The sequence below is a fragment of the Cucurbita pepo genome, chromosome LG14 (genome assembly GCF_002806865.2).
Source record: "Cucurbita pepo subsp. pepo cultivar mu-cu-16 chromosome LG14, ASM280686v2, whole genome shotgun sequence".
Lineage (NCBI taxonomy): Eukaryota > Viridiplantae > Streptophyta > Magnoliopsida > Cucurbitales > Cucurbitaceae > Cucurbita > Cucurbita pepo.
In genome coordinates, this window is record NC_036651.1 from 1,634,851 (window position 1) to 1,657,502 (window position 22,652).

At 38.0% G+C, this 22,652-nt stretch overlaps 6 protein-coding genes across 7 annotated transcripts; 3 read left to right on the forward strand and 3 right to left on the reverse strand.

Moving 5' to 3' along the window:
• Positions 1-391: 391 nt before the first annotated feature.
• LOC111810019 lies at positions 392-2,346 on the reverse strand. Its single transcript, XM_023696553.1, has one exon. The coding sequence runs from the start codon at positions 2,198-2,200 to the stop codon at positions 512-514; it is 1,689 nt and encodes a 562-aa protein (XP_023552321.1). The 5' UTR covers positions 2,201-2,346; the 3' UTR covers positions 392-511.
• Positions 2,347-2,430: 84 nt separating this feature from the next.
• On the reverse strand, positions 2,431-5,823 carry LOC111810020 (methylthioribose kinase). The gene is made up of 6 exons (XM_023696554.1): positions 5,326-5,823; positions 4,234-4,543; positions 3,962-4,136; positions 3,323-3,524; positions 3,002-3,216; positions 2,431-2,907 (listed from the first exon to the last, which is right to left on the reverse strand). Exons 1-6 carry the CDS (start codon positions 5,509-5,511, stop codon positions 2,739-2,741), a joined length of 1,257 nt encoding a protein of 418 aa, XP_023552322.1. The 5' UTR covers positions 5,512-5,823; the 3' UTR covers positions 2,431-2,738.
• Positions 5,824-8,071: 2,248 nt separating this feature from the next.
• LOC111810719 (cinnamyl alcohol dehydrogenase 1-like) lies at positions 8,072-9,658 on the forward strand. Its single transcript, XM_023697475.1, has 5 exons — positions 8,072-8,208; positions 8,292-8,405; positions 8,467-8,694; positions 8,781-9,220; positions 9,298-9,658. The coding sequence occupies exons 1-5, from the start codon at positions 8,120-8,122 to the stop codon at positions 9,498-9,500; spliced, it is 1,074 nt and encodes a 357-aa protein (XP_023553243.1). The 5' UTR covers positions 8,072-8,119; the 3' UTR covers positions 9,501-9,658.
• Positions 9,659-10,926: 1,268 nt separating this feature from the next.
• Positions 10,927-12,063, reverse strand: LOC111810186 (transcription factor MYB73-like). The gene has a single exon (XM_023696793.1). It carries the CDS (start codon positions 11,914-11,916, stop codon positions 11,224-11,226), a length of 693 nt encoding a protein of 230 aa, XP_023552561.1. The 5' UTR covers positions 11,917-12,063; the 3' UTR covers positions 10,927-11,223.
• A 1,722-nt stretch (positions 12,064-13,785) lies between these two features.
• On the forward strand, positions 13,786-16,196 carry LOC111810297 (reticulon-like protein B11). Its single transcript, XM_023696990.1, has 6 exons — positions 13,786-13,950; positions 14,239-14,419; positions 14,875-15,016; positions 15,088-15,157; positions 15,262-15,470; positions 15,903-16,196. Exons 1-5 carry the CDS (start codon positions 13,884-13,886, stop codon positions 15,429-15,431), a joined length of 630 nt encoding a protein of 209 aa, XP_023552758.1. The 5' UTR covers positions 13,786-13,883; the 3' UTR covers positions 15,432-15,470; positions 15,903-16,196.
• Positions 16,197-16,241: 45 nt separating this feature from the next.
• LOC111810296 (receptor protein kinase-like protein At4g34220) lies at positions 16,242-21,729 on the forward strand. Of its 2 annotated transcripts, none has more exons than XM_023696987.1 (3): positions 16,242-16,522; positions 17,312-20,940; positions 21,059-21,729. In XM_023696987.1, the coding sequence occupies exons 2-3, from the start codon at positions 19,236-19,238 to the stop codon at positions 21,685-21,687; spliced, it is 2,334 nt and encodes a 777-aa protein (XP_023552755.1). In that variant the 5' UTR covers positions 16,242-16,522; positions 17,312-19,235; the 3' UTR covers positions 21,688-21,729. The 2 variants fall into 2 exon arrangements, with proteins under 2 accessions (XP_023552755.1, XP_023552757.1); XM_023696989.1 differs by having other exon boundaries at positions 16,242-16,496.
• The last annotated feature ends 923 nt before the right edge of the window (positions 21,730-22,652 follow it).

The following is a 22,652-nucleotide window of genomic DNA, read 5'->3' on the forward strand; positions in this document are numbered from 1 at the left end:
CTTGCATGGTAAGCTCTCGCATCAATGTGATAATATACTCTAAAGTAGTGAAACCATTTGGTTCGAGAGTGAACTTGTGATCTTCAAGAAATGAAAGCAAAAGCCTCTCCGAGCTTGTGATCTTAGAGGGACGCCCAACTAGGTCGTCGCTCTTGCCTTGGATGTCGTATGTTCAACTCTCCAAAATTACGAAAAAGGAAACTACAACCTTATAGCTCGACAGTGGTTGACTTGTGGTGTTCCCTTCCACATTAGGTAACCTCCTCTAATTCTTGTCTCGAATTGAAATGAGCACAAAAGACTTTTTTACCCTTTTGGATTCGTTTAGGGTTTGTGGGCTTGGGCTCCGAGCCCTGTTCCCGAGGCTACCCATCTAAAGAAAAACGGTCGTATATGAAAATTATCAAGCGATATATTCGATCACGAACATAAAGATGGAACCCTAGGCCATGACTATATGATTTAAAGATACATGGAATGATGATAATAATTACAAGATTAGGGTTGTTGTTCATTTGGTGGGAATTAAAGGCAAGTCAACCTCATCACACCATTCCACACACCTGGTTTCATGATATGGAATTCTCATCTCATTTGGGCAATAACTTAACCAAATTTGGCCTCCAATTCGCCATTTTAGCACACTCCCTTCCGTCTCTTTGCTCAGCCGCCATCCCACCTCCTCCCCGTACTCGTCGCCGGCGAAAACCACTCCTCCCGTCTTCGTGAAAGCCCGATTCGTTCCGCTGTACCGATTCTGAAAGCTCTCCCCGCCGTCGCCGTTCTCGCTTCCACTCGGATGCTTTTTCGTCGACACCTCATTCCCCGTCGTGTTGTCGCACAACACCGCCTCAAACACCGCCGCGTTCCCTTCCGCCTCCTGGTCCCACCGCCAGTTTTTCATCGTCGTCCTCGTCGACGTCCTCGCCGTCGCCTTCACCGTTGACATTTTCGTTTTTCCAAATCTGCCCTTCAAAATCTTCTGCACTTTTACTTCCCGTTCGGCGTTCTCCGTCGACCGCCCTAAACTCACCGCCCCGACATAATTCGCCCCGACTTCCGGCCCAACCCATACCCGAACTCGAGAAACGAAATGCCTCTCCTCTGCGTACTCCACGTCATCGACGCTCCCTAGAGCCAGTCTCGCCACGTGGAGCCTAATATTGTCGACACGTGTGCCCACATGAACATAGCCGTCGTGGTACCGGACGGAATATTCAAACTGAACGACGGCCTCGAGCTGTTGGTGGGCCAGAGCGTATCTCAACGCTGACTCTTTCGCTTCAATCAAGGGAAACTGGTATTTCCGGCCTCCACCGGCGCGGGTAACCTTCATCCCCATAACCGGCGCGTGGCCTTTCAGAATCCACAAGCCGTGCGCCTCCGTCGCGTAGGTGAAACCGAGACTTCGTTGCGGCGGCGCGTGGGTTAGCGTCTGTAACCCAACGCCAACTTCTCTGAGAATCAACCACTTCGCTATCACGTAACCGAGCGTGCGAGTGAAACAGAGCTCAGCATCGACGCCGATGGTGACTAGAAACGTTCGCAATACCGGCGCGTGGTTCGACGACATAGTTTCAAGGTGTGGGGAAAGCAAGTAGTCGAAGTAGAAGGAGCCGATTTCAGCAGGAGCATCGCAAGCACAGACCCAAAAGAGTCGGATGAGGAAAATAAGGTTGAAGAAGCCGGAGAAAGATTCCGGCGAGTGAGAGTCCATAATCCAGGAAACCGGGTCGGGTTTCAGTTTCTGAAGACGAGAGCGGGGGCAGGTGCTCTTCTGCCCGGCCGGCGACCGGGAAATGATTTCTTGAAGAAGTTGAAGAACCAGAGGAAGGAACGGCTTCTCCAACGACAGAGGACACGTGTTGGAAACCCACAAGGTCTTGCTCTCGCTAAACGACCTGAACCCCTTAAGTGTGACGGCGAAGGTAAGAACAGTATCGGAATCGGCGCCGGTGGAGCGCTCGGCAGTGAGCTGAATCGCAGAGTTTCCATGACTAGCGAGTTGGAAGACAGAAATGGACTGGTTCCAGTCGTCGGAGCTGGGGAGCTCAGAAATCCAAGACCAGACATCCATTGTTAGTAAGTGAAAAGAAAACAGAGCACGGTTAGTGTTCTTAAAGAAGAATGGGTGATGATGGGAGAGCCAAGATAGAAGAAATGGAAGCCACGGAAATTCCGGGAAGATCTGGTGGTTCATATTGTTCGTTACTGGGATTGCGAATTTGTCACATTATGATTCATGGAAGAACTGAGAGATCATTAAAGATGACAGGTTTTGTTTCCCTGTCAGTGCGGAAGAGTCTGAAACATTTCTTGGGGCCGAAGCTGACAACGGAAGGCCTGTCGGGTTCCACGTATAACGACAGACATCCTGCGTGGATGTCAAATTTTGAATCATACAAATTCAGAACATTCCAAGAACATGAAAATGTAAATTTTGTCTGCAATTGATTCATTTTTTGGCTGGTATTTGGAATGCTTATTGTCCATGAATTTGCAAACAATATCTAACTTCTCTCAATAATACAACAAACCCAGTACTTTGAAGAACAGAACAAGTTGAAAATGCAGAGTAATGAAGATGATGGGCATTAGTTTAGAAACGCGATGGGCGTGGTAGCAACTCCGATCATATTTTATTTTAACTAAACTCGAGAAATCATGGGTTGGGAAGGTCGGGAATGATCGGGAATTCCAGCAGCTTCATTTTCGGGGTCGATGAGGCATTGCATTGATTAAGGGAGTTTACGAATGGCAGAGATGACCTGAGAAATGGAAGTGAAATTTCGCCTTTGCTTTAGAAGTAACTTAGCCAATTCAAGGGCTCGCCTCTCGCAGGCTGCGCGCTTGCTGGGCTCACTGATTGATTCAAAGTCTTCCACATGAGCCACTCCCACTATTCTCCTGCCATAACATAACATAACAGAGGGGTTTTGAATTCAGCAGTTTACTTATTAAGACTGCTGGATGATGATTGATTTAAGATTTGAGACTAAACCTGATCATTTTAGCTGCTCCGAAACCAAGGCTGTCGTGGAACAAGTCGGTTAAATATTTGTTCTGAACCATCTGCTCGAGCTCGGTGTTGTTGTAAATGGCAGGGAGATAAGCCTCCCCAGGACCATCCTTGTGCAGCTCCCAAAGTCCCACGAACTTCTTACGAAAAAGATTCCATGTCTCTTCGATCGTCCTGAGAATCCACTCCTTGTATGCCTGAATCGCATCACATTGACAATGGTCGGATCAATGGTAATAGCTGTCTTATCCACTAAACTAAGGGTGGAGAACGTTATTGGTTTCGATTGTGATTTATACTTACATTTCGATCATTGCCTTCCACGGCATGTCCATCTTGTGAAAAGAAGGCCAAGATTAAGTTCCCTAGAAATGCTCCGATATCGAATCCCATTGGTCCATAGAATGCAAACTCTGGATCTATAACTTGTGTTGATTCTTGAGTAACCATAATGGACCCTGTGTGAAGATCTCCATGAACAAGCGCCTGGGTTCTCTCTATAAACCTGCACAGACAACCCAAGTGCCACATATCATAAATAAATCTCCCTATTAGAGTCACATTCTTGCATCACGAACATATATACAGTTTATATATGCATACAATGTAACAGCCCAAGCCCACCGTTAGTTGTTAGACGTTGGCTTGGGCTGTTATAAATGCTATCAGAGTCAGACACCAGAACTCTAAGGTGGGTGGATTGTGAGATTCCACATCGGTTAGAGAGGGGAACGATGCATTCCTAACAGACATGTTCTAAAACCGTGAGACTGATGGCGATACGTAACGGGCTAAAACAGATAATATCTACTAGCGGTGTTACATACAAGCTCATCATATGTATTATTTGAGTCAACTTCCATACAACTCATTAAAGAAAAAATCTTTACAATTTCAAGCAGAAAGAGAGAAAAGAATCGACAAACGAAGAGTATAACATACTTTGCTTTCAACTCAGCAATCTCGACCTTCAAATCGTTGTCGTTTCTAACAGCCTCGGCATCGTGATCAAGATACGGTGATGTCCAACGATTGTATTCAGACACTTTGTATGGGTCAGAAAACACAACTTGCTCAGTGAGCCTGCATAGCTCCACATTCCCACAGAACTCTGCAACTGCACATATGAAGTATGCAAGCTAAATAACCCTGTCTCTTTTTCTTAAGATGGTAACTAAAAACATCTTCATAGGCAAGCAAAAACATGGAAGTACCGGATTCTTTGTGCACGGTGGTCGAATTATAAAGGATCGACGTGCCGAAGAGAGTCTTCGCCATGTATTCCGATACGTGATCTGCCAGCAATGGATACTCAATTCCAGCGATCAAACCTTTCCTCAGGATTATATGAGGAGGTTCCAAGTAACGCATGCCAATCAACGACATGGTACGATCGAAGTGATAAACATCAGGCACATGATTTGGGCACAAAAGTCCATGCTTTCTCAATGCCACTGCCTCAAAATATGCTCGCTCCTTTGTCATTGGCCATGACTCCCCTATGCAACGAATGTAGGGAAGAGCCTGTATGATAAAGAAAACCCAGACTTCAAATGATAAAATCCCTCCAAGAACAGGGTAGGTAACCGTCCATGCCTACCGCGAGTAGATATTGTCCGTTTTGATCCGTTATGTATCGTCATTAGCCTCACAATTTTAAAACGCGTTTGGTAGGAAGAGGTTTCCACACCCATATGAGGAATGTTTCGTTTCCCTCTCCAACCAATGTGGGATCTCACAATCCACTCCCTTGGGGCCAGTGTCCTCGTTGGCACACCGCCCGATGTCTGACTCTGATACCATTAGTAACAGTCCAAGCCCACCCCGAGTAGATATTGTCCACTTTGACCCATTATGTATCGTCGGTTTTCAACACCCTTATAAGGAATGTTTCGTTTTCCTCTCCAACCGATGCGAGATCTCACAAACTACCTCCAAGAACAGCCAAAGTTCTGAAGAAGCTCCCTAACATACAAACATTTCAAACCCACAGAAAAAAGTTCGAAACCACCTTAAAAACTAGTGTTTCTGGGTGAAGCATTCATCCATAAGCACTGCTGAAAGCCTCTACAAACACTTATTCTGAAATGTATTTAGAATTTTCAAGATCAAAATTTACCCAAACTCAGTCTAGGTCTCTTCAGCAAGCTCAACTAGCTATCAAACTTGAAGACATGAATTAATAATCATCTTTCTTCAACCCACATAAACCCTAAACCCCAAAACCTCCCCAACACAAACAAACAAGTCAAGCCATAGCAACATAAATTCAACACATAAGCTAAAATGACAAGAAATTAGGTCACCTGCTTGATAACAAAGGATCCAGATGAACCCAAGACTATGTAAACGAAATTAAGGTTACCATCTCCGATTTCCTTAATCTGAATATCATCGAACTTATTACCCAGCTTGTCAGACAGCGAAGGAACAGTCTTAATGTACTCAATCAGGGAGCTCTCATCAAGCGGACGGAACTCAGAGAAGGCCATAAGGAACGGCAGAGAGTGACGAACTCCGACGGGCTTTGCTTCGAGGGCTTAAGAAAGTTAGAAATGAAGGGTGAAATTTCCACTTCGTCGGCCAAAAATCTAGATCGACATCGAAATCCGTGAGGAAATGTAAAGAATCTTGTCAAATTTGAGCCAATCGGAGGAGAAGAACAATGAACCTGGATGATTTTGGGTTAATCGAACGAGGGATTGAAGATATAATATCCGGGTCTTCCGCCTATTTTAGAAGATACCCGGATTCAGACAAACCCATAATCAAAATTTCCGTCGATTGGTTGGAACGTCTGCAATTTCTTCAACCATGATCTTTGACTCTTGAGAAATAAAGACATACCATATTTTTCCTCCTCCATCAACCATCGTTCAAGTCCCACGTCAACTAATTTAGGAATGATCACGTGTTTATAATAAAAAAAATATATTATCTTCTGGTACGAGGCCTTTTAGGGAAGCACAAATCAAAGCCAGGAGAGCTTATGCGAGTGGACAATATCATACATTGTGGAGAGTTGTGTTCGTCTAACACATTGAACCTTTAACCTCAAACAACCACATATGTTATTATCAATCGAGTTAATATTCAATATAATTTACACAAAACGACATACTACATAAAGCTACTTAGTACTGATACGATGTCCACGTTATTAATCCAAACATAACCAAACACAAACAACGAACTAAGAGTCAAATTATTCTCGATTTATCTTGAATTTAAAAAATTATATAAATTATTTTCTCCCAATATTTAGGATTTCCAGCTGTCATTATTAGGATTTGGCTGGCTATGTTTATTAAGATTAATATTTAATTAGGCTTACGTGTCAATGTGATGCAATCTGATTGGGCCATTGGATTGGGCTTACAAGTATTTGAGCTCACTTGGTGGGCCCATAACTTTTAACATTCTAGTAAGACTAAGAAAGTTTTTTAATTAAGTCTTAAATTCATTATTTTATAATTTTTATTTTTACTTATTTAATTTAAAAAATTAATTTCTTATAACCCAAGTTGGTGTTTAATTTAAAATTTAAATTTTGGAAGAGGAAAATAATAGAACCCGTCTTCTTCTCTCTTCCCCCACTGATGCATATCTCGAGAGTTTAATTTATGCACGTCTCGATGAAAATAAATGGAAATCAGAAGTGGGATTTTATGTCTTTTTATAATTATGTTAACACGAGCCCGTGGTGCAAGCGAATCATCTTCTAGGGCTATTTATATCACGGAATTAAAGGTCTAAAATTTAAATGTGTCCAGAAATTAATGATTTTTATTAACAATAATTAAGTGAAACAAAAGCAATATATAATATATCTATGAGGGGCAAAAAGGGAAATTGAAAATTTCAAATTAGGGCAAACTCTATAAACAAATCCACCTTCCAAATACCCTAATAAGTAATAATCCATTTGGTTAGGTAAAAAGGGAAGAAATAAAAAGCCAATAATTTCTAAAATAAAATAAAATAAAAAAATAAAAAATAAAAATAAAGTATTCCTACATTTTAGGTGTAAATTAATTACTTATCTGAACTTTTAATTTTATTGGACAATTTCTTTTAAATTTTATGAAAAATACAAAAAACAGAGTGGAAAATTGGACGTTAATTTTTTTTTTTTTAATTTTTTTTTTACTATAAATTTTCAATTTCATTAAATGCAGCTTTAAAATTAGATAAATATTATAATTGTCACATTAAACTTATTAAAATAAATTAATGAAAAAGTATTTTCACATAAATTATATACTAAATTAAGATATATTATTTTAATCTGTTTGTTTTTTATTTTTCCTTCTATATTTAGCATTTTACTATTTAAAAATAATTATTGAAATTTAGTCAAATTTTGATAAAATAATTACTTTTTATTAAAGTTACCTTTTTTCTAAATGGTAAGAATTAAAAAGGCAATGTCAGTAAAAAAGCATAGTTTCTTGGAGAGCAAGCATAAAATTAAATTTATTATATTTTATTTACAATATAATATTAAAAATAACATATTTTTGAAATTAAACTTTTCTTAATAATGTTTTATAGTTATTAATTATTTTATTATTATTCTCAAAATTTAAACTTTATTATATTTAAAAAAAATTAACTAATATTTTAAATACAATTAAGGAGAGAGAGAGATTAATTTAAATATTAAATTAAAATTTATTTTTTATGGCAACAAAAAAAAAAACCCTTAAAGTAAGAATTTTAAAATAAAAGTATAACCTTTTTAAAATAGAAATAAAAATTAAAAAGTATTAAAAATAATGTAACTCTCGCTTAAATTAATCTGCATCGTCCATTTTATCAAATGACGTGAATAGGATAATGACACGTGGCAGTGAGGTAAAATTACTGTGTATTTTATTTTTTAAAATTCTCTTAAAAAGGAAGTGGACCCCACGTGTGATGGAATGCGATGTAGGTGATCAAAACCACTCGGATTTCACCAACCCTGTGAGCCACGTCAGCCTCCATCGCTGTGCTGTCTTCTTCATTGAGCAGTCTCTCATTCTGTATTTAAGTGCTTCCATTCCATTCCCTTTTCACCAAGCTTCTTCTTCCTCCATTGTTCTCTCTGTTGAAGCAATGGGCAGCATTGAATCCGACAGAACCGTTACCGGTCTCGCCGCCAAAGACCCGTCTGGGGTTCTGTCTCCCTACACTTATACTCTCCGGTCATCTTCTGTTCTTGCTCTGTTTTTCTTTCATCTGCGAATCATTTCATCTTACTTTTCTGGGTTTGATTTCTTTCTTGCAGAAACACCGGCCCGGATGATGTTTTCATTAAAGTGATTTGCTGTGGAATCTGTCACTCCGATCTTCACCAAATCAAGAATGAACTCGGCCTGTCCAATTACCCCATGGTTCCTGGGTAATTGAATGATTACGCCGTTTTTNTGTGTACTTGGGTTTGATTTCTTTTGTCGGAACAGACATGAAGCGGTCGGAGAAGTGGTTGAGGTTGGATCGGAAGTGAGTCGATTCAGAGTTGGGGATTTGGTCGGTGTTGGGTGTATTGTTGGATCCTGTTCGAGTTGCGGTCCTTGTAATTCCGATAAGGAGCAGTACTGTAACAAGAAGATCTGGACCTATAACGATGTGTATCTCGACGGCCGACCCACTCAAGGTGGATTCTCCTCCGCCATGGTCGTGCACCAAAAGTAAATTCCCTCATTTGAAATCCTTGTTTTACAGTGATCTTCGATTTACTAAATCACTGATTTATAACTTTGTTTGTTTTGAAAAGGTTTGTGGTGAAAATCCCAGAAGGGATGTCGCCGGAGCAGGCGGCGCCGCTGTTGTGCGCGGGAGTGACGGTGTACAGCCCACTGCGCCACTTTGGACTGAAACAGAGTGGGTTAAGAGGCGGAATTTTGGGACTGGGCGGCGTTGGGCATATGGGCGTGCAAGTGGCGAAGGGTTTGGGCCACCACGTGACGGTGATAAGCTCATCGGAGAAGAAGAGGAAGGAAGCTCTGGAACATCTCGGCGCAGACGAGTACTTGGTCAGCTCCGACGCAACTCAAATGGAACGAGCCATAGGCTCGCTGGATTACATCATCGACACAGTCCCTGTTTCTCATCCGCTCGAGCCGTACCTCTCTCTGCTAAAACTCGACGGCAAATTGATCATGATGGGTGTCATTAACACCCCAATGCAATTCGTTTCGCCTCTCCTTATGCTCGGTAAATCTCTCGCCGTGAATCGAATCAAAGCGGTGCTCTGTTTTTAGCTCTGTTTTTAACTCTGTTTTTCTGAACAGGGAGGAAGACGATTGCCGGGACCTTCATCGGAAGCATGACGGAGATACAAGAGGTGTTGGATTTCTTCAAAGAGAAGGAGCTGACCTCCACGATTGAAGTGGTAAAGCTGGATTACATAAACAAGGCTCTGGAGAGGTTGGAGAAGAACGATGTTAGATACAGGTTCGTTGTCGATGTAGCCGGAAGTAAGTTCCCGGAGTGAAGCTGGTCGGCGTCGGAGAATCTCAAACATGGTAACTTGTTTGGTTTGTTCATAATAAATGATGGTGTAACAGCTAGAAGATTTTGAGCATTATGAGAACGAGAATGTCTGTTCCCAATGAACAATTATGGTTTTGAGCTCTTGCCTCTTTTAATATATTTTATTATTGTTAGCTATTATTATTTTCCATTTTTTATTATATCTAATAGATAAAAAGTATAAAATATTAAATTTATAATTTACCTACTTTTTATAATGCTCGAATAAACAAATGATTCTGACCAAAAAAAAAAAAAAAAAAAAAAAAAAAAAAAAAAAAAAAAAAAAAAAAAANAGCTAACTGAAAATGGGGAAAAGCGAATTTTATCCCTAAAATACTCATTTTCATCATAAGTTTTTAAATTTAAAAAAATAAATTCTCAAAAATACCTTTAAACATTTATTTATTTCATCTGTACCCTCAAATTTTGTAAAGTTCTAAATTTTTATTAAAAAAAAAAACCTTAAAAATGACGAAAATTTTGTGTTTAATTATATATTGTTTATGTGATCAAATGGATGAGAAAGACGACAAATATATAAATTTAATTGAAATTTGAATAAAATTTATACGAATACATGAAAAAAAAAAGGGTAATTAGTTATAAAGAAATTAATTATTTCAACCATAAAAGTCAAGGTCCTTCCCATCTTAGACCTCACTCTAATCCAATCGGACCAAATTAATCAAATCATAGGATATTAATTACTCATCTCATCGAGAAATAAGTGACCCATCTCAAATTAATCAAATCGTAGGATATTAATTACCCATCTCATCGAGAAATAAGTGACCCATCTCTTATCTCTTGTCGAGAAAGAGTGTTCGAGTATCAACAACCAATCATGTTAACAAGATCAAAATAGAGTCATGACTCGTGCACTTCACTAGTCATACCCTAACTACACAGAACTAGACAATTCGATTGGAGTGAGTTTTACTGGCGGACCAGAAGCCTCTCAAGTATATATTTGGATTAAAATAATTAATGGTATAAATACACCCCACATGGATTTTCAACCCAACCCAAACTCTAATTTTTTAATTTTATTTTTAAGAAAATCAATATTGGTCCATAAATTTAATGATTTTGAATATAAAATATTCGATCTCAACAAATGGCATAGTTAAATGTTTCAGCTCACCGACTCACCCATGGGCGACGGTGGAAGCACCACCATAAGCTTTCATGTATATCTGGATCCCTGCAGGTAAAATATGAAGTGATAGCACCATATGAGGGTCCCTGCATGCAAAGTATAAGCTTAAGCTCAAGCAGTTCCTCGTCTGTCTTGGAGCTTAAACTCAAGGTCGTACCTCTCGAGGTAAGCTTAAGGTTAGTAAATGGAATGAAAAATGTTCGATATCTCTGCTGCTACATACACATCTCCATCAACAAATTTTGATTCTAAATTAGTGAATAAAATCACATTCACTGATACAAACAAAAGTTGATTATTCAATCCTACCTCCCAATGATTGAACTGAAACGAATTCAAAATACAGATGTACAAAGAAAAAGTGAGAAAAGGGAGGAAAATTTTCAGAGATAATGGAAAATGAAGAATCTCTAACGTAGGACTACTGGCTCCAATTTGAATAACTAAGTAACAAAAACACGAAATCAAAGTACCTTTTGATCTTCTTTCATTTGTTCCGCCCTAATTCATCTGTTCTTCTTCTTCATTCGTCGATTCCTTTTTTGCCGTTTCTAACTTCTTCATATTGCGCCACATAATTTCTCACCTCTTCTTTAATCATCTTCTGCATCACACACAACAATTCCTCGCCGAAACACGTTCGTTTCCCTTTCTGTTTCTCCTCACTTTTCACCGGCGATGATGAAATACTCTGCTGCTGCGTTACTGGCCACAGTTCTGTTCCTGGAAGCGACAGAGTTAACTGAGTTGACGGCTCCATATCGCTACTCCGAATCGAATCGCTCGTCTCAGATCCAGACGGACTCAAACACTGATTCGATACCGAAATCGTTGATCCTTGACTTACACAATCGGTTTTCTTCTCCGCAATCGAACAGAACTTCCGCTTCAATGTCGAATTCCAGTGATTCTTAATCGCATTGTCTGTTCGTCCATTGAGAAGCCTCGCGATCGTCGCCCACTTGTTTCCGTATTTGGCGTGGGCTTCAGTAATGACCTCGTCCTCCTCCGCCGTGAAAGCGCGACGCTCTACACCAGGACAGAGCTGATTAAACCACCGCAGACGGCACGATTTTCCTGACCGACCGTGAATCGATTGACTGATAATGGACCAGTTCCGAGCGCCTTGGCTCTGCACTAGCATTCGCAGCATCTCGTCTTCCTCGGGGATCCATGGACCCTTGACCCGATCGATTTTCCCCTTCTTAGACCCCATCGCGGATTCGGTTCTTCCAAATCAGAGCGGTGAAATCAACCGTTGAGTTATGAATAACGACAGAAACAGATAGACACAGAATTGTAAACGACGGTTGCGTGCGGCGGAGGAGAGCGGTGCCTCATGCGAGGCGGTTAAGGGATTGAGGAAGAAAAGGGGGAGGGGAGGGTTTATAAACCTAAGGGTTAGGGTAACTGATAGAACCGGTTAACCGACTTCGTTAACAGGAGTCATATCAACCGGCACTGCTGAGTTACAGGTTGCATTGTGTACGGCAGATAACTACCACGCGGCTGCCACGTAAGGGCGTGGATCTTGGGAGATCCAAACTGAAATTAAATGTTCTTTTTAAGGAAAAAAAAAAAAAAAAAACGAAAGATGAGAAGANACAAACGGAATTTATCGCGATATTTTGAAAGGATAAGTTTTGACGGATGCCAGGCTGGAGTGCATTACGTGTGGGAAACGAATTTGATTTTGATTTTTTTTTCTTTTTTTTTTATTCTCAAAATATTTATAGCGAATTTCTAATTTAAGTATTTCCTAATTTATTTAGTATTTTAATTAATGACACAATTTCGTGTATTCGAATTTCCATAACAAGTAACACATTAACCGATTTAAAATATAATTTTAGTAGAGAATTTAAATTGATTTCATTAATTTAAAATTTTAATTAATACATTTTTCAAAGTTTTCAAATATTAATTAATTTATTTTTTCTTTCAAAATTTGCGAAATTAAAGAAAATAAAAAATATAAACAAAAAAATGAAAATAATAAAAAATAAAATTGAATATAATTTAAATAAATTAGAGAAGTAGGTGGGGAATAAGAATTTTCGGATAATAAATTATTTAATCATTATTGTTCTCAAATTTAAAATAATTTCTTCTATACTTTTTTTTTTAAAATTATTTTAATGGGTAAACTATATTTAAATAGTTTTTGTTTAAAAGTTTGAAATATTGTTTTTTTATTATAAAAAATATTTTAAAGCTATTATTTTATAAATATAGTTTTTTTTTTACTATTTAAAAAAAATTAATTTTAATAACAATTTATGTTAGATCAGTACCTATTAACCATAGAATAATTTTATCAAAATTTACAAATTATAATAACAGTTTAAATTTTGAAATAGAAATTTGATTTTTTTCAATTGTTTTCTAAAAAATTATCTATTTTTTTTTTTAAAAAAGAAAAATTTATCATAAACAAAATGTATATCATTGTTATTGAATTTTGTACAAACCACAAGTCAACGGACATGGAGAGGTGAATTCAAAATCTAAATTTTGAGAAATTTTCTATCGAGAGTTTTTCTCTATATACAAGGATAAAGAGATGTTCATTTGATCGATATTGTTTGTTTAAAACGAGAAAGCAAGTGCAGTCAAGAAAAACCTCCATAACTGGGGACGGGAATAGGAATCTTCGTACCCACCACAATCCTTATCTTTGTCCACTTTATCCTATCGGTATAGAGTTGCTTTATAAATGAAAATTATTATTATTATTATTATTTTCATGAAAATCAATATTAATTATTATTTATCGACCATTAACGTCTCAGGTCAACTATAACACAATCTACTGCTATACGTTTATTTTTTAGGAGGGAAGTTTAAATCTTGGCTTCAATATTTATTAGATTTATTTATTTATTATTACATTATTTTATTAAATATTTAATAATTAAATTAATTATATTATTAAGTAATAAAAAAAAAATTTGACAGTAAATTTATTATTTTTTTGTTTTAATAAAACAATTATTTATGAAAAGCTGTTAACGAAGAGCCCAGCCCAAAACAAAAATTAGTTGAGAAATAAAATAAATAAATAGAGTTTTTAATGTTTGATGAAAATTTTGGCGGAGAATTCTTTGTTTCAGTTCTGCAATCTTCATCTTTTTTCTCTGCTTTCAATCCCAACGTTTTTCCATTTTCTCTCAAACCCTAACCATGTCCATGGTAGGACCTAATCCTTCTCGTCGCATTTCTGTCCATCAAGCGCTCGGCGGTGGTCAAGGTACTTACCGTCTCTGTTCTGTCGTGTTTTACGATCTTTCGATTTTCGAATTGGTGCCTACATTGATGATTTAGTATTCCCTCCTTGATCTGGGCTTAATTCTTTGATGTTTGGGAAGGGAATTGTTTTGGTCTAATGGCATTTGATTGCAATTTGTACCTGGATTATATGTTTCACTGGGTTGATTCTTTGAGAAATGTTACGGTCTTCTTTTTTTTTTGAATTTGCTGATCTTGTTGTATTCTATCAAGGATATGGTTGGTTTGCTAATCTAGCTATTGATGATAGTGGCTGATTTGCTGTTATGGAATAAATGGTATGGTGGGGTGGTGACGCTCACGTCTGCAACTTCTTTCTGGTACCTGTTTGAAAGAGCCGGTTACAACTTCTTATCTTTTGTCGCCAATGTTCTATTGCTTCTTGTCCTCATTATTTTTTTCTGGGCCAAATCTGCTTCCCTTCTCAATAGGTACTTTGATTCCCTTTCTGCCAGTTTCATTTTCTAATCTCCATTTCTTGGGTCGAAGTTTGTGGAGAGTTTATAGTTTTTGGACGATGATGAATCAAAAGTAAATAATATACATTGTAAGAGAGGAAACATTTCATCGTATCAACCTGAGCATAGCTTGTCTAGCTACGGAATTACAACCTTGACATCCATCTCATACTATGAGATGGTAGTTCTCAGGATTTCAAATAAATATTTCAATACAAACTTGGGATTTTTTGAATTTGAAGAGAATACCATATTTCTAATTTGTTGTTAGAAAAGTAAGTATGTGGATTTTTCGAGATAATATTACTTAGATTGACTAATATTACTTAGATTGACTTGATTTCGGTTAGTTCTGATCAAATATTCACATTCTCAATGTATGAATTGAAATCGACGTAGAGTTAAAGTTACCTTCCTTTGTGATTCAGACCTCTACCTCCGCTTCCTGATCTGGAAATTTCTGAGGAAACTGTTTCAGTGGTTGCTGATGAACTGCGACTGTGGGTCAATTCTGTACTGTCAATTGCACGTGATATTGCAATAGGCAGAAACTTTAAGCTCTTTCTTCAGGTTAGGGATCATCACTTGTGTCTTTGTCTGTGATAGCTGGGACTTGTAACTTAATTAAATCATTATCTCAGGTTGCTCTTGGACTGTGGATTGTGTCATTCATTGGCAGTTTCTTCAATTTTCTTACACTGGTTTATATTGGTGAGTTTTGTGGGGCACTCACATTTCTTTGTAATCAGCAGTTCAAGTATCATAGCTGTTGTTTTCTGAAACAGTTTATGCATTTTATCAATATATTTTTGCAGGTATCCTTCTCAGTCTTTCCGCTCCTTTAGTGTATGATAAGTATCAGGATCACATCAATGAAAAGTTATGTGTAGCACATAGATACGTACAGATGCAATACAGGATGCTTAACGAGAATGTTCTAAGGAAGTTACCATTACCCTTAAATAAGGAGAAGAAGATGCAATAGGCATAGTACCTCACTCGATGATCAGTAACTTCACAAGAAGTGAGCTGGATTACATTTTTCATAATGTTTAACTCCATTTTTGTATTCTGACGTGAACTGTAAATATTATTTCAGATCAACATATTGATTATTAAGTACTGACATTGTAATCTCTTGTTATTTGTTCACTTTTTTGTTTTTTTCTTTCCTTAAATCATCAGTTCATTTCTTTCTGTTGTAATCTAAATGCCACCTACTCTTGATGAAGGATTGTTAGATCTTGAAATTTGTGAATAACTTCTGGTAGCTTGTGAAAGTTTACTACTTCTTAAGTTTTTATGTTCTACATATTAACATCTCATAAGATTTCACAAAATTCTGATCGCTTAGTTTTCCACTTTTTATCTGACTTAACAGCCGATTAATATATTATATTTCAAATTTTCATCTTTTATCTGACTTTCTTTGGTTTTACTTGTTGCTACTTTGAAGTATGCAGGCGCAGATTGGCTGGCTTTTTCAACAGGATGATCAGTATATCTGAAGATTTTGATCAGAGGCATTGAGATTGCTTTTAAAAGCGATGTACTTCAGAATTCTAGATCTCTTAGAAAGTTGTGGTATATAGTTTAACATAGATGTATTCCGACTTTGACTTCGGGTGAAAACTGAAATCAATATTGTTTGATTTTGCTTGGCTATTTCGGTTTCACACTCTGGGTTCTGTAATTTTGATTTTGGCAATTATCCTTTGTTATTTGAACTAAATGAAAATAAATTTGCATAGGTTAGAAGCTTTCTTCAACTTTTGCAATTTAGTTTTTCACAAAGATTTTTGTGATGAGTTTTTTTTTTTTTTTGGTTTACTTCGGATTTTATCATATTTTTCTGTGCAAATACTGTAACTTAGCTTGAAACCTGTTCTAATAGAATGTTTTTATCCAGGGCTGTTGTGAAAATGAGAAGAGCGAAGACAAAAGTGATTTTCTTCTTCTTTCCAATCTTAATATGTTGCATAGGCTGATTAGTTACTTTGCTTGTCAGGTGTAATGACAGAGAAAATGATCCATCTCATGTAAAGCAGATGTAAGTTTCTGAACCTCACTTTTAAGGTAAAATGGCAAACATCTAGGAGAGAGTAAAAAAAACTATCAAGGACTCGCATGGAATAGAGAAATTATTGTTACTGGGACACATCTGCACCAACGCACATGTGTTTTTGTCCCCTGGTTTGTATGGGGTTTTGCTATATATTTATTTAAGCTGTCCAAATCACTTACGGTTCTTTATAAAATTCTCAAGTGCATCTTAGCTATGACTATATATATATATATATATATATGTGTGTGTGTGTGTGTGTGTATATATATATGTATGTATCTGCAAAGTTACTAGTACCAGCACATGGTTTGTGCCGAACCATAGGAAGCAAAAAAGGAGACAAAGGCCAAATGGATAGAGAATTTATTACCTTATGGGGGTGTTGGTTTTTTCGATTGGCTTATTAAATTAGAACAATGTTATGTCATTGTTAATCTTACAAGTTACGTAAGTTTAGATTCTTGAAAGCCTACTTTTAAGACAGATCTCAAGCTCATAAATCTAGTACAGATGTCGTGTGGAGACTTTTGAAGCTCATTCATTTGTACAATCCAAGCACTTTTAATTCTTACACTACAAACTTAGGTCTTCCCACTCCAGATTATGGATCTAGAAAGTGGATTTGTGCAGTCATTACAAAATGGGCTCTTAGATTACACCAACTGGGATTTCCTTATAGGAAGCTTTGTGCAGGCTAATTCATAAAGGGAATAAGATTGTTGGAGAAAAGTGAATTTGAAGCTGATTGTTTGTAGCAGGGATAGGGATCATTGTTCATGTTTTGTTCAAACTCTTTTTAGATCCAAAGGACGAAAGCTGAAGACAAAGAGGATGCATGCAGGCGTCTATTAGGGAGACCAATTACTTGCTGGAGAACAGGTTTCCATTTATATTCAGTTGCTGAGATTATTTTAATCGCTTTCAAATCATCCTCTGTTCTAATATCAAATTCTTAAATAAACCTATACAATTCATGCTTGCCTTTGATTGTTCGAATATGAATGAAAATTGATTTGTTGTGGAATTGAAAAAAAAAAAAATTACTCTTTATGTTTACCGATACTATTTGAAGTAGAAATTGTCTTAGCTTAAAATATGTTTTTGGTCCTTGTACTTTAAACCTCATTTCATTTTACTCCCGTCACTTTCAAATGTTTTAGTTTAGTCCTTATATTTTCAATCAATCTTAAAATTAGTCTTTTAAAGTAGTTTTTTTTAATTAAAATTTGTTAGATAACCATAATTTGTATGTAAAATAGTATGAACATATTTGTTGAGAAAGTAAAGATCTTGCCATGGAAACTTTGGCAGTGCAATGTGGGAATCAAGTGTTTGGTGGTGGGGTGGACCTTGGCTAATACCTTCTTTCCTATATATGTATATGTATTTATGCATATGTATGTGTATGTATGTATATATATGTATGTATATGTAAGATTCCATATTTTCTTGAATCTGTTTTGGATAAGAACTTTTTTTGCATTTGAATGGCGAGTGTTTGTTAGATTTTGCAAGTATTTGTTTGAACACAATTTTGAAGATCAAGACGATGTATTTATTGAAAAAAAAATTGATTAACTTTTAGCTAAGGAATAAATTTTGATATCAATGAAGATGCCAAAGTTTCGATGCTTGAATTTGTGAGTGAGATTTGAATTACTTACTTTTAAAATTTTAATGAGTGTCTTATCCATTGAACTATATTTGAATTGACTCGTGTTTCTATAATTAACAGTAGAGAAAAGGATGATTATTTTTATTAGTACGAGACCTTTTAAGTAAAGTAAAGAAGACTTATGCTTCAAATAGTTAATATCATGCAACGGCTATTTATTTATGATCTTAGAAACATTGTGATACGTCTCACACAAAAGAACATAAAGAAATAACTTTTAGATCTTTTCCACAGACCCTTTATATGAATTTGACCATGTCCCTACAAAAAAAGCTTTGTATGAGAAATTGTGAGGAAATATATATTATTTCAGAAAAAGATTTTGTCTGAATACCTTTGAAACTGTACCAAAAAGGTATCAAAATTGGGACATTGTTTTGTGGGTGTGATCAAGTTTGTCTAGGAATTCCCACTGTCACTTTATTTTATTCCTTCCCTTTATTTCTTTTTTGGTCTTCATGTTTACATATAATAATATTACAAACTTCCCATCTCCCAATGCCCAATGGAGTCTGTTCATATCTTTGAGAATGCCCATAACTTATCATGCATTCATAAATTCATAAATTGATTTGAAGTATTTTCGTGAGCATAGGATACACTGATATGTTAGGAATAGAATTGATGTATTGTTGGTTCAATTTGAACATATCTCAATTATTAAAAAGGTTGCAGGTTCGAATTCTTTCTTATTAAGAAGCGGAGATTGATTTTAGGGAGCCTCTCTTTAAGACAATGCTTAAGATGTTATGCTTTTCGTACAGGTTGGAACTTAGGAACGAGGAATTTCGCTACTTTAGTAAGTTAGGGCTTTAGATAAGCTAATCTCTGTGCTACTCTCATTCTCCCTCTGTCTTCCAAGAGACTGTTCTTCACATCCTGAATACACTTTCCTTGGCTGACCCCATTTTCAAGATTCCTCCACTGTCTCTGTCTGTCTCTGTCTACAGATTTGGTGAAGCCAAGGAGTTAAGTTCAGTGGGTCTCTTTCTGCTTACCATCTCCTTCTTCCTTCTGATGGAAATGATTTTGTTATAGAACCCAGAAAGATGATGCAAGATCTGTTGCAGAACAGGAATCCATTGAACTTCTTCGATGCCACTAACAAGGCTCTGTTTTGGAGCTTCACTTTCTTTTTCCCTCTCCTTCATTTTCCCTCTTTTGCTCTCAACAGCGATGGCGCCCTCTTGTTGTCTCTCAAACGCTCCATTCTCGGCGATCCCTTGTCCGTTTTCGCTAATTGGAATGTTTATGATGCCACACCCTGTTCCTGGCGTGGAGTCACCTGCACCGACCTCCGTGGCTATGGCGGTGGATGGCCGGATTTCCTCAGAGTCACTGCCGTCTCACTCCCTGCCAGCCAGCTTCTGGGTTCCATTCCTGATGAGCTGGGAAGGATCGAACACCTTCGTCTTCTTGATCTTTCCGGTAATTTCTTTAATGGGTCTCTCCCGGTTTCCATTTTCAATGCTTCGGAGCTTCAGATTCTTTCTCTTTCGAACAATGTAATCTCCGGGGAGTTGCCCGCGGATATTGGGGGTTTGAGGAGTCTTCAGGTTTTGAATCTGTCTGATAATGCGTTTGCTGGGAAAGTGCCGGGGAATCTCACTGCTCTGAAGAATCTCACCGTTGTTTCTCTGAGGAGTAATTATTTCGCCGGAGAGATTCCTGGGAATTTCAGCTGGGTTGAGGTTTTGGATTTGTCTTCTAATTTGCTCAATGGGTCTTTGCCGGCGGATTTTGGTGGGGAGAAACTACGGTCTTTGAACTTCTCTTACAATAAAATTTCAGGTCCCGTTCCACCGGAGTTCGCGAAGTGGATTCCGGCGAATGCGACGATGGATCTCTCTTTCAACAATCTCACCGGAGCGATTCCTCAGTCGGCTGCTCTGCTCAGCCAGAAAACAGAGGCGTTCGCCGGAAATGAAGATCTCTGTGGGAAGCCATTGAAGCACCTCTGTTCGATTCATTCCTCACTAACAATTCCCCCAAATGTTTCTGAAATTTCATCTTCTTCTCCGGCAATCGCCGCCATACCAAAAACAATCGGCTCTATTCCAGCAACAAAGTCCCCCGGAGGTCCAAACGGGACGCAAACTAATCAGCCGCAAAACACCATGAAACCTATCACAATAGCCGCAATCGCGGTCGGAGACCTTGCCGGAATCACTATTCTGGCCATCGGGATTCTCTACGTCTACCATCACCGGAAACAAACAAGTCCCAATTCTAAAACCTCTAAATCCTCCGAGAAGAAGCCGCCGATTGGCTCAGAACAAGACCACCATAACACCCAAAAAATACCCTCATCGGTGTTGTTCTGTTTGGCCAACAAAGGAGAAGATACATCGGAGGCGACAAGTTCATCCGACGGCGAAGAACAGAGTGAGAAATCCGGAGCAAACCGCGGCGGAGTGAACAGAGACAGTAAGAAAAACGGCGTACTGGTGACGTTGGACGGAGAAACAGAGATGGAATTGGAGACATTGTTGAAGGCGTCAGCATATATACTTGGAGCAAGCGGCGGAAGCATCGTGTACAAGGCGGTGCTGGAGGACGGTACGGCGTTCGCTGTCAGAAGGATCGGCGACGTCAATTTTGAGAGATTGAGGGATTTCGAGGCGCAAATGAGAGCCATTGCTAAGCTCCGACATCAAAATTTGGTGAAAATTCGCGGGTTCTTTTGGGGAGAAGATGAAAAGCTCATAATCTATGATTACGTCTCCAATGGCTGCCTTGCAACCTCCATTCACAGTAAGTTCATTATTCTAATTAATTTTGTACTTATTTAATTATCAATATTTACTTTGAATTGTATGAATTCCTCATGATTTTTCTATACTAAATTAATGAAATGAATTTATTAATTCAGAAAAACAGAGTTCATCGTCTTCTTCCCAGATCCATCTATCATTTGAAGTCCGACTGAAAATCGCCAGAGGAATCGCCAGAGGAATGGCTTTCATCCACGACAAGAAGCACGTCCATGGCAACCTGAAGCCTTCCAACATCCTGTTAAACGCCGACATGGAGCCCTTAATCACCGATCTCGGCCTCAACAAGCTCCTCTCCCGCAGTTCCAAGATCGCCTTCGCCTCCACTTCATCCCGGAACTTCGGCAGCCACAGATCCACGCCGAATCGCGATCACCATGACGGCGGTGGTGGAGGAAGCCCCGCAGTGAGCGTGGGATCGGCGTACCAGGCGCCGGAATCGCTGAAGAATCTGAAACCGAGCCCTAAATGGGACGTGTACTCGTTCGGGTTGATTCTGGTGGAGCTTCTGAGCGGGAAAATTGCGAGGGAGGGCGGCGTTGAAGACGAGGGGCGGATGAAGAAGATGGTGGATCCGACGATTAGAGGGGAATTGGAAGGGAAAGAGGAGGCGGTAATGGAGATTTTTAGATTAGGGTTTAGGTGTGCTTGTCTTGTGCCTCAAAAGAGACCCACCATGAGAGAGGCTGTCCAAGTTCTGGAAAAAATTTGTTCTTCCCAGAGCTAATTGATTTGATCATGGAGTTTCTTCAGATCTTTTTCTCTTCAACTTTCCCAACCATTTCAACCCAAAAAATTTATGGTTCGGTTGAGTTTGATCAATATTTTGTTAGTTGTTTGAGTTGAAAAAATTAGAATCCAAACAATTGGATTGGTCTAAAAAATGTTTTAATCCGACCCAACTCAAAAATACCTCTAGTTTCATGCGTTGATTAGTAGTATTCTATATTATGTTTCAGTGGTCGTAGCCTTGAAATTTTAAATGCGTCTACTAGAGAGAGGTTTCCACGCCTTTATAAGGAGGAATCTTCGTTTCCCTTTTTAAACATGTCTACTAGTGAGAGATTTCCATGAGAGAGACTTCCTGAATTTATTTCCCTCTCCAACTAATGGGGGATCTCACAATCCATCCCTTTCGGGGCCCAACGTCTTCGTTGGCACACCGTCCGATGACTGACTTTGATATCATTTGTAACAGCCCCAAGCTCATCGCTACCAATATTATCTGCTTTGGCCCATTACGTATCGCCATCAATATCTCGATTTTAAAACACATCTAGTAAGGAGAGGTTTCACACACTTGTAAAAGCGTGTTTTGTTTCTCTCTCCAACTAATGTGAGATCTCACACCCTCACGTCACCGTTGTCATAAAGAGGAAGAGAACACATAAGAAATGTTTCGTACTCGGATCTCACACCCTCATGCACCATTGTTATAAAAAAGGATGAATACACTATTAATCCTTTTTGTCTAGTATAGTTATTTCATCTTATAAGTATACATTTGTATACAAGTGGTTTGCAAGACAATGGTCCTATAAATTACTCTTATCTTATAAAATACCCATATAATAAACTTTAGATTAAATCTAATTTCATTTCATTTCATTTCATCTTCATATCCACTTTATAAAAGTATTTATTTTTTTAAATCTAATAAAGACAACAGAAAAAGTGGAGAAAAAAAAATGT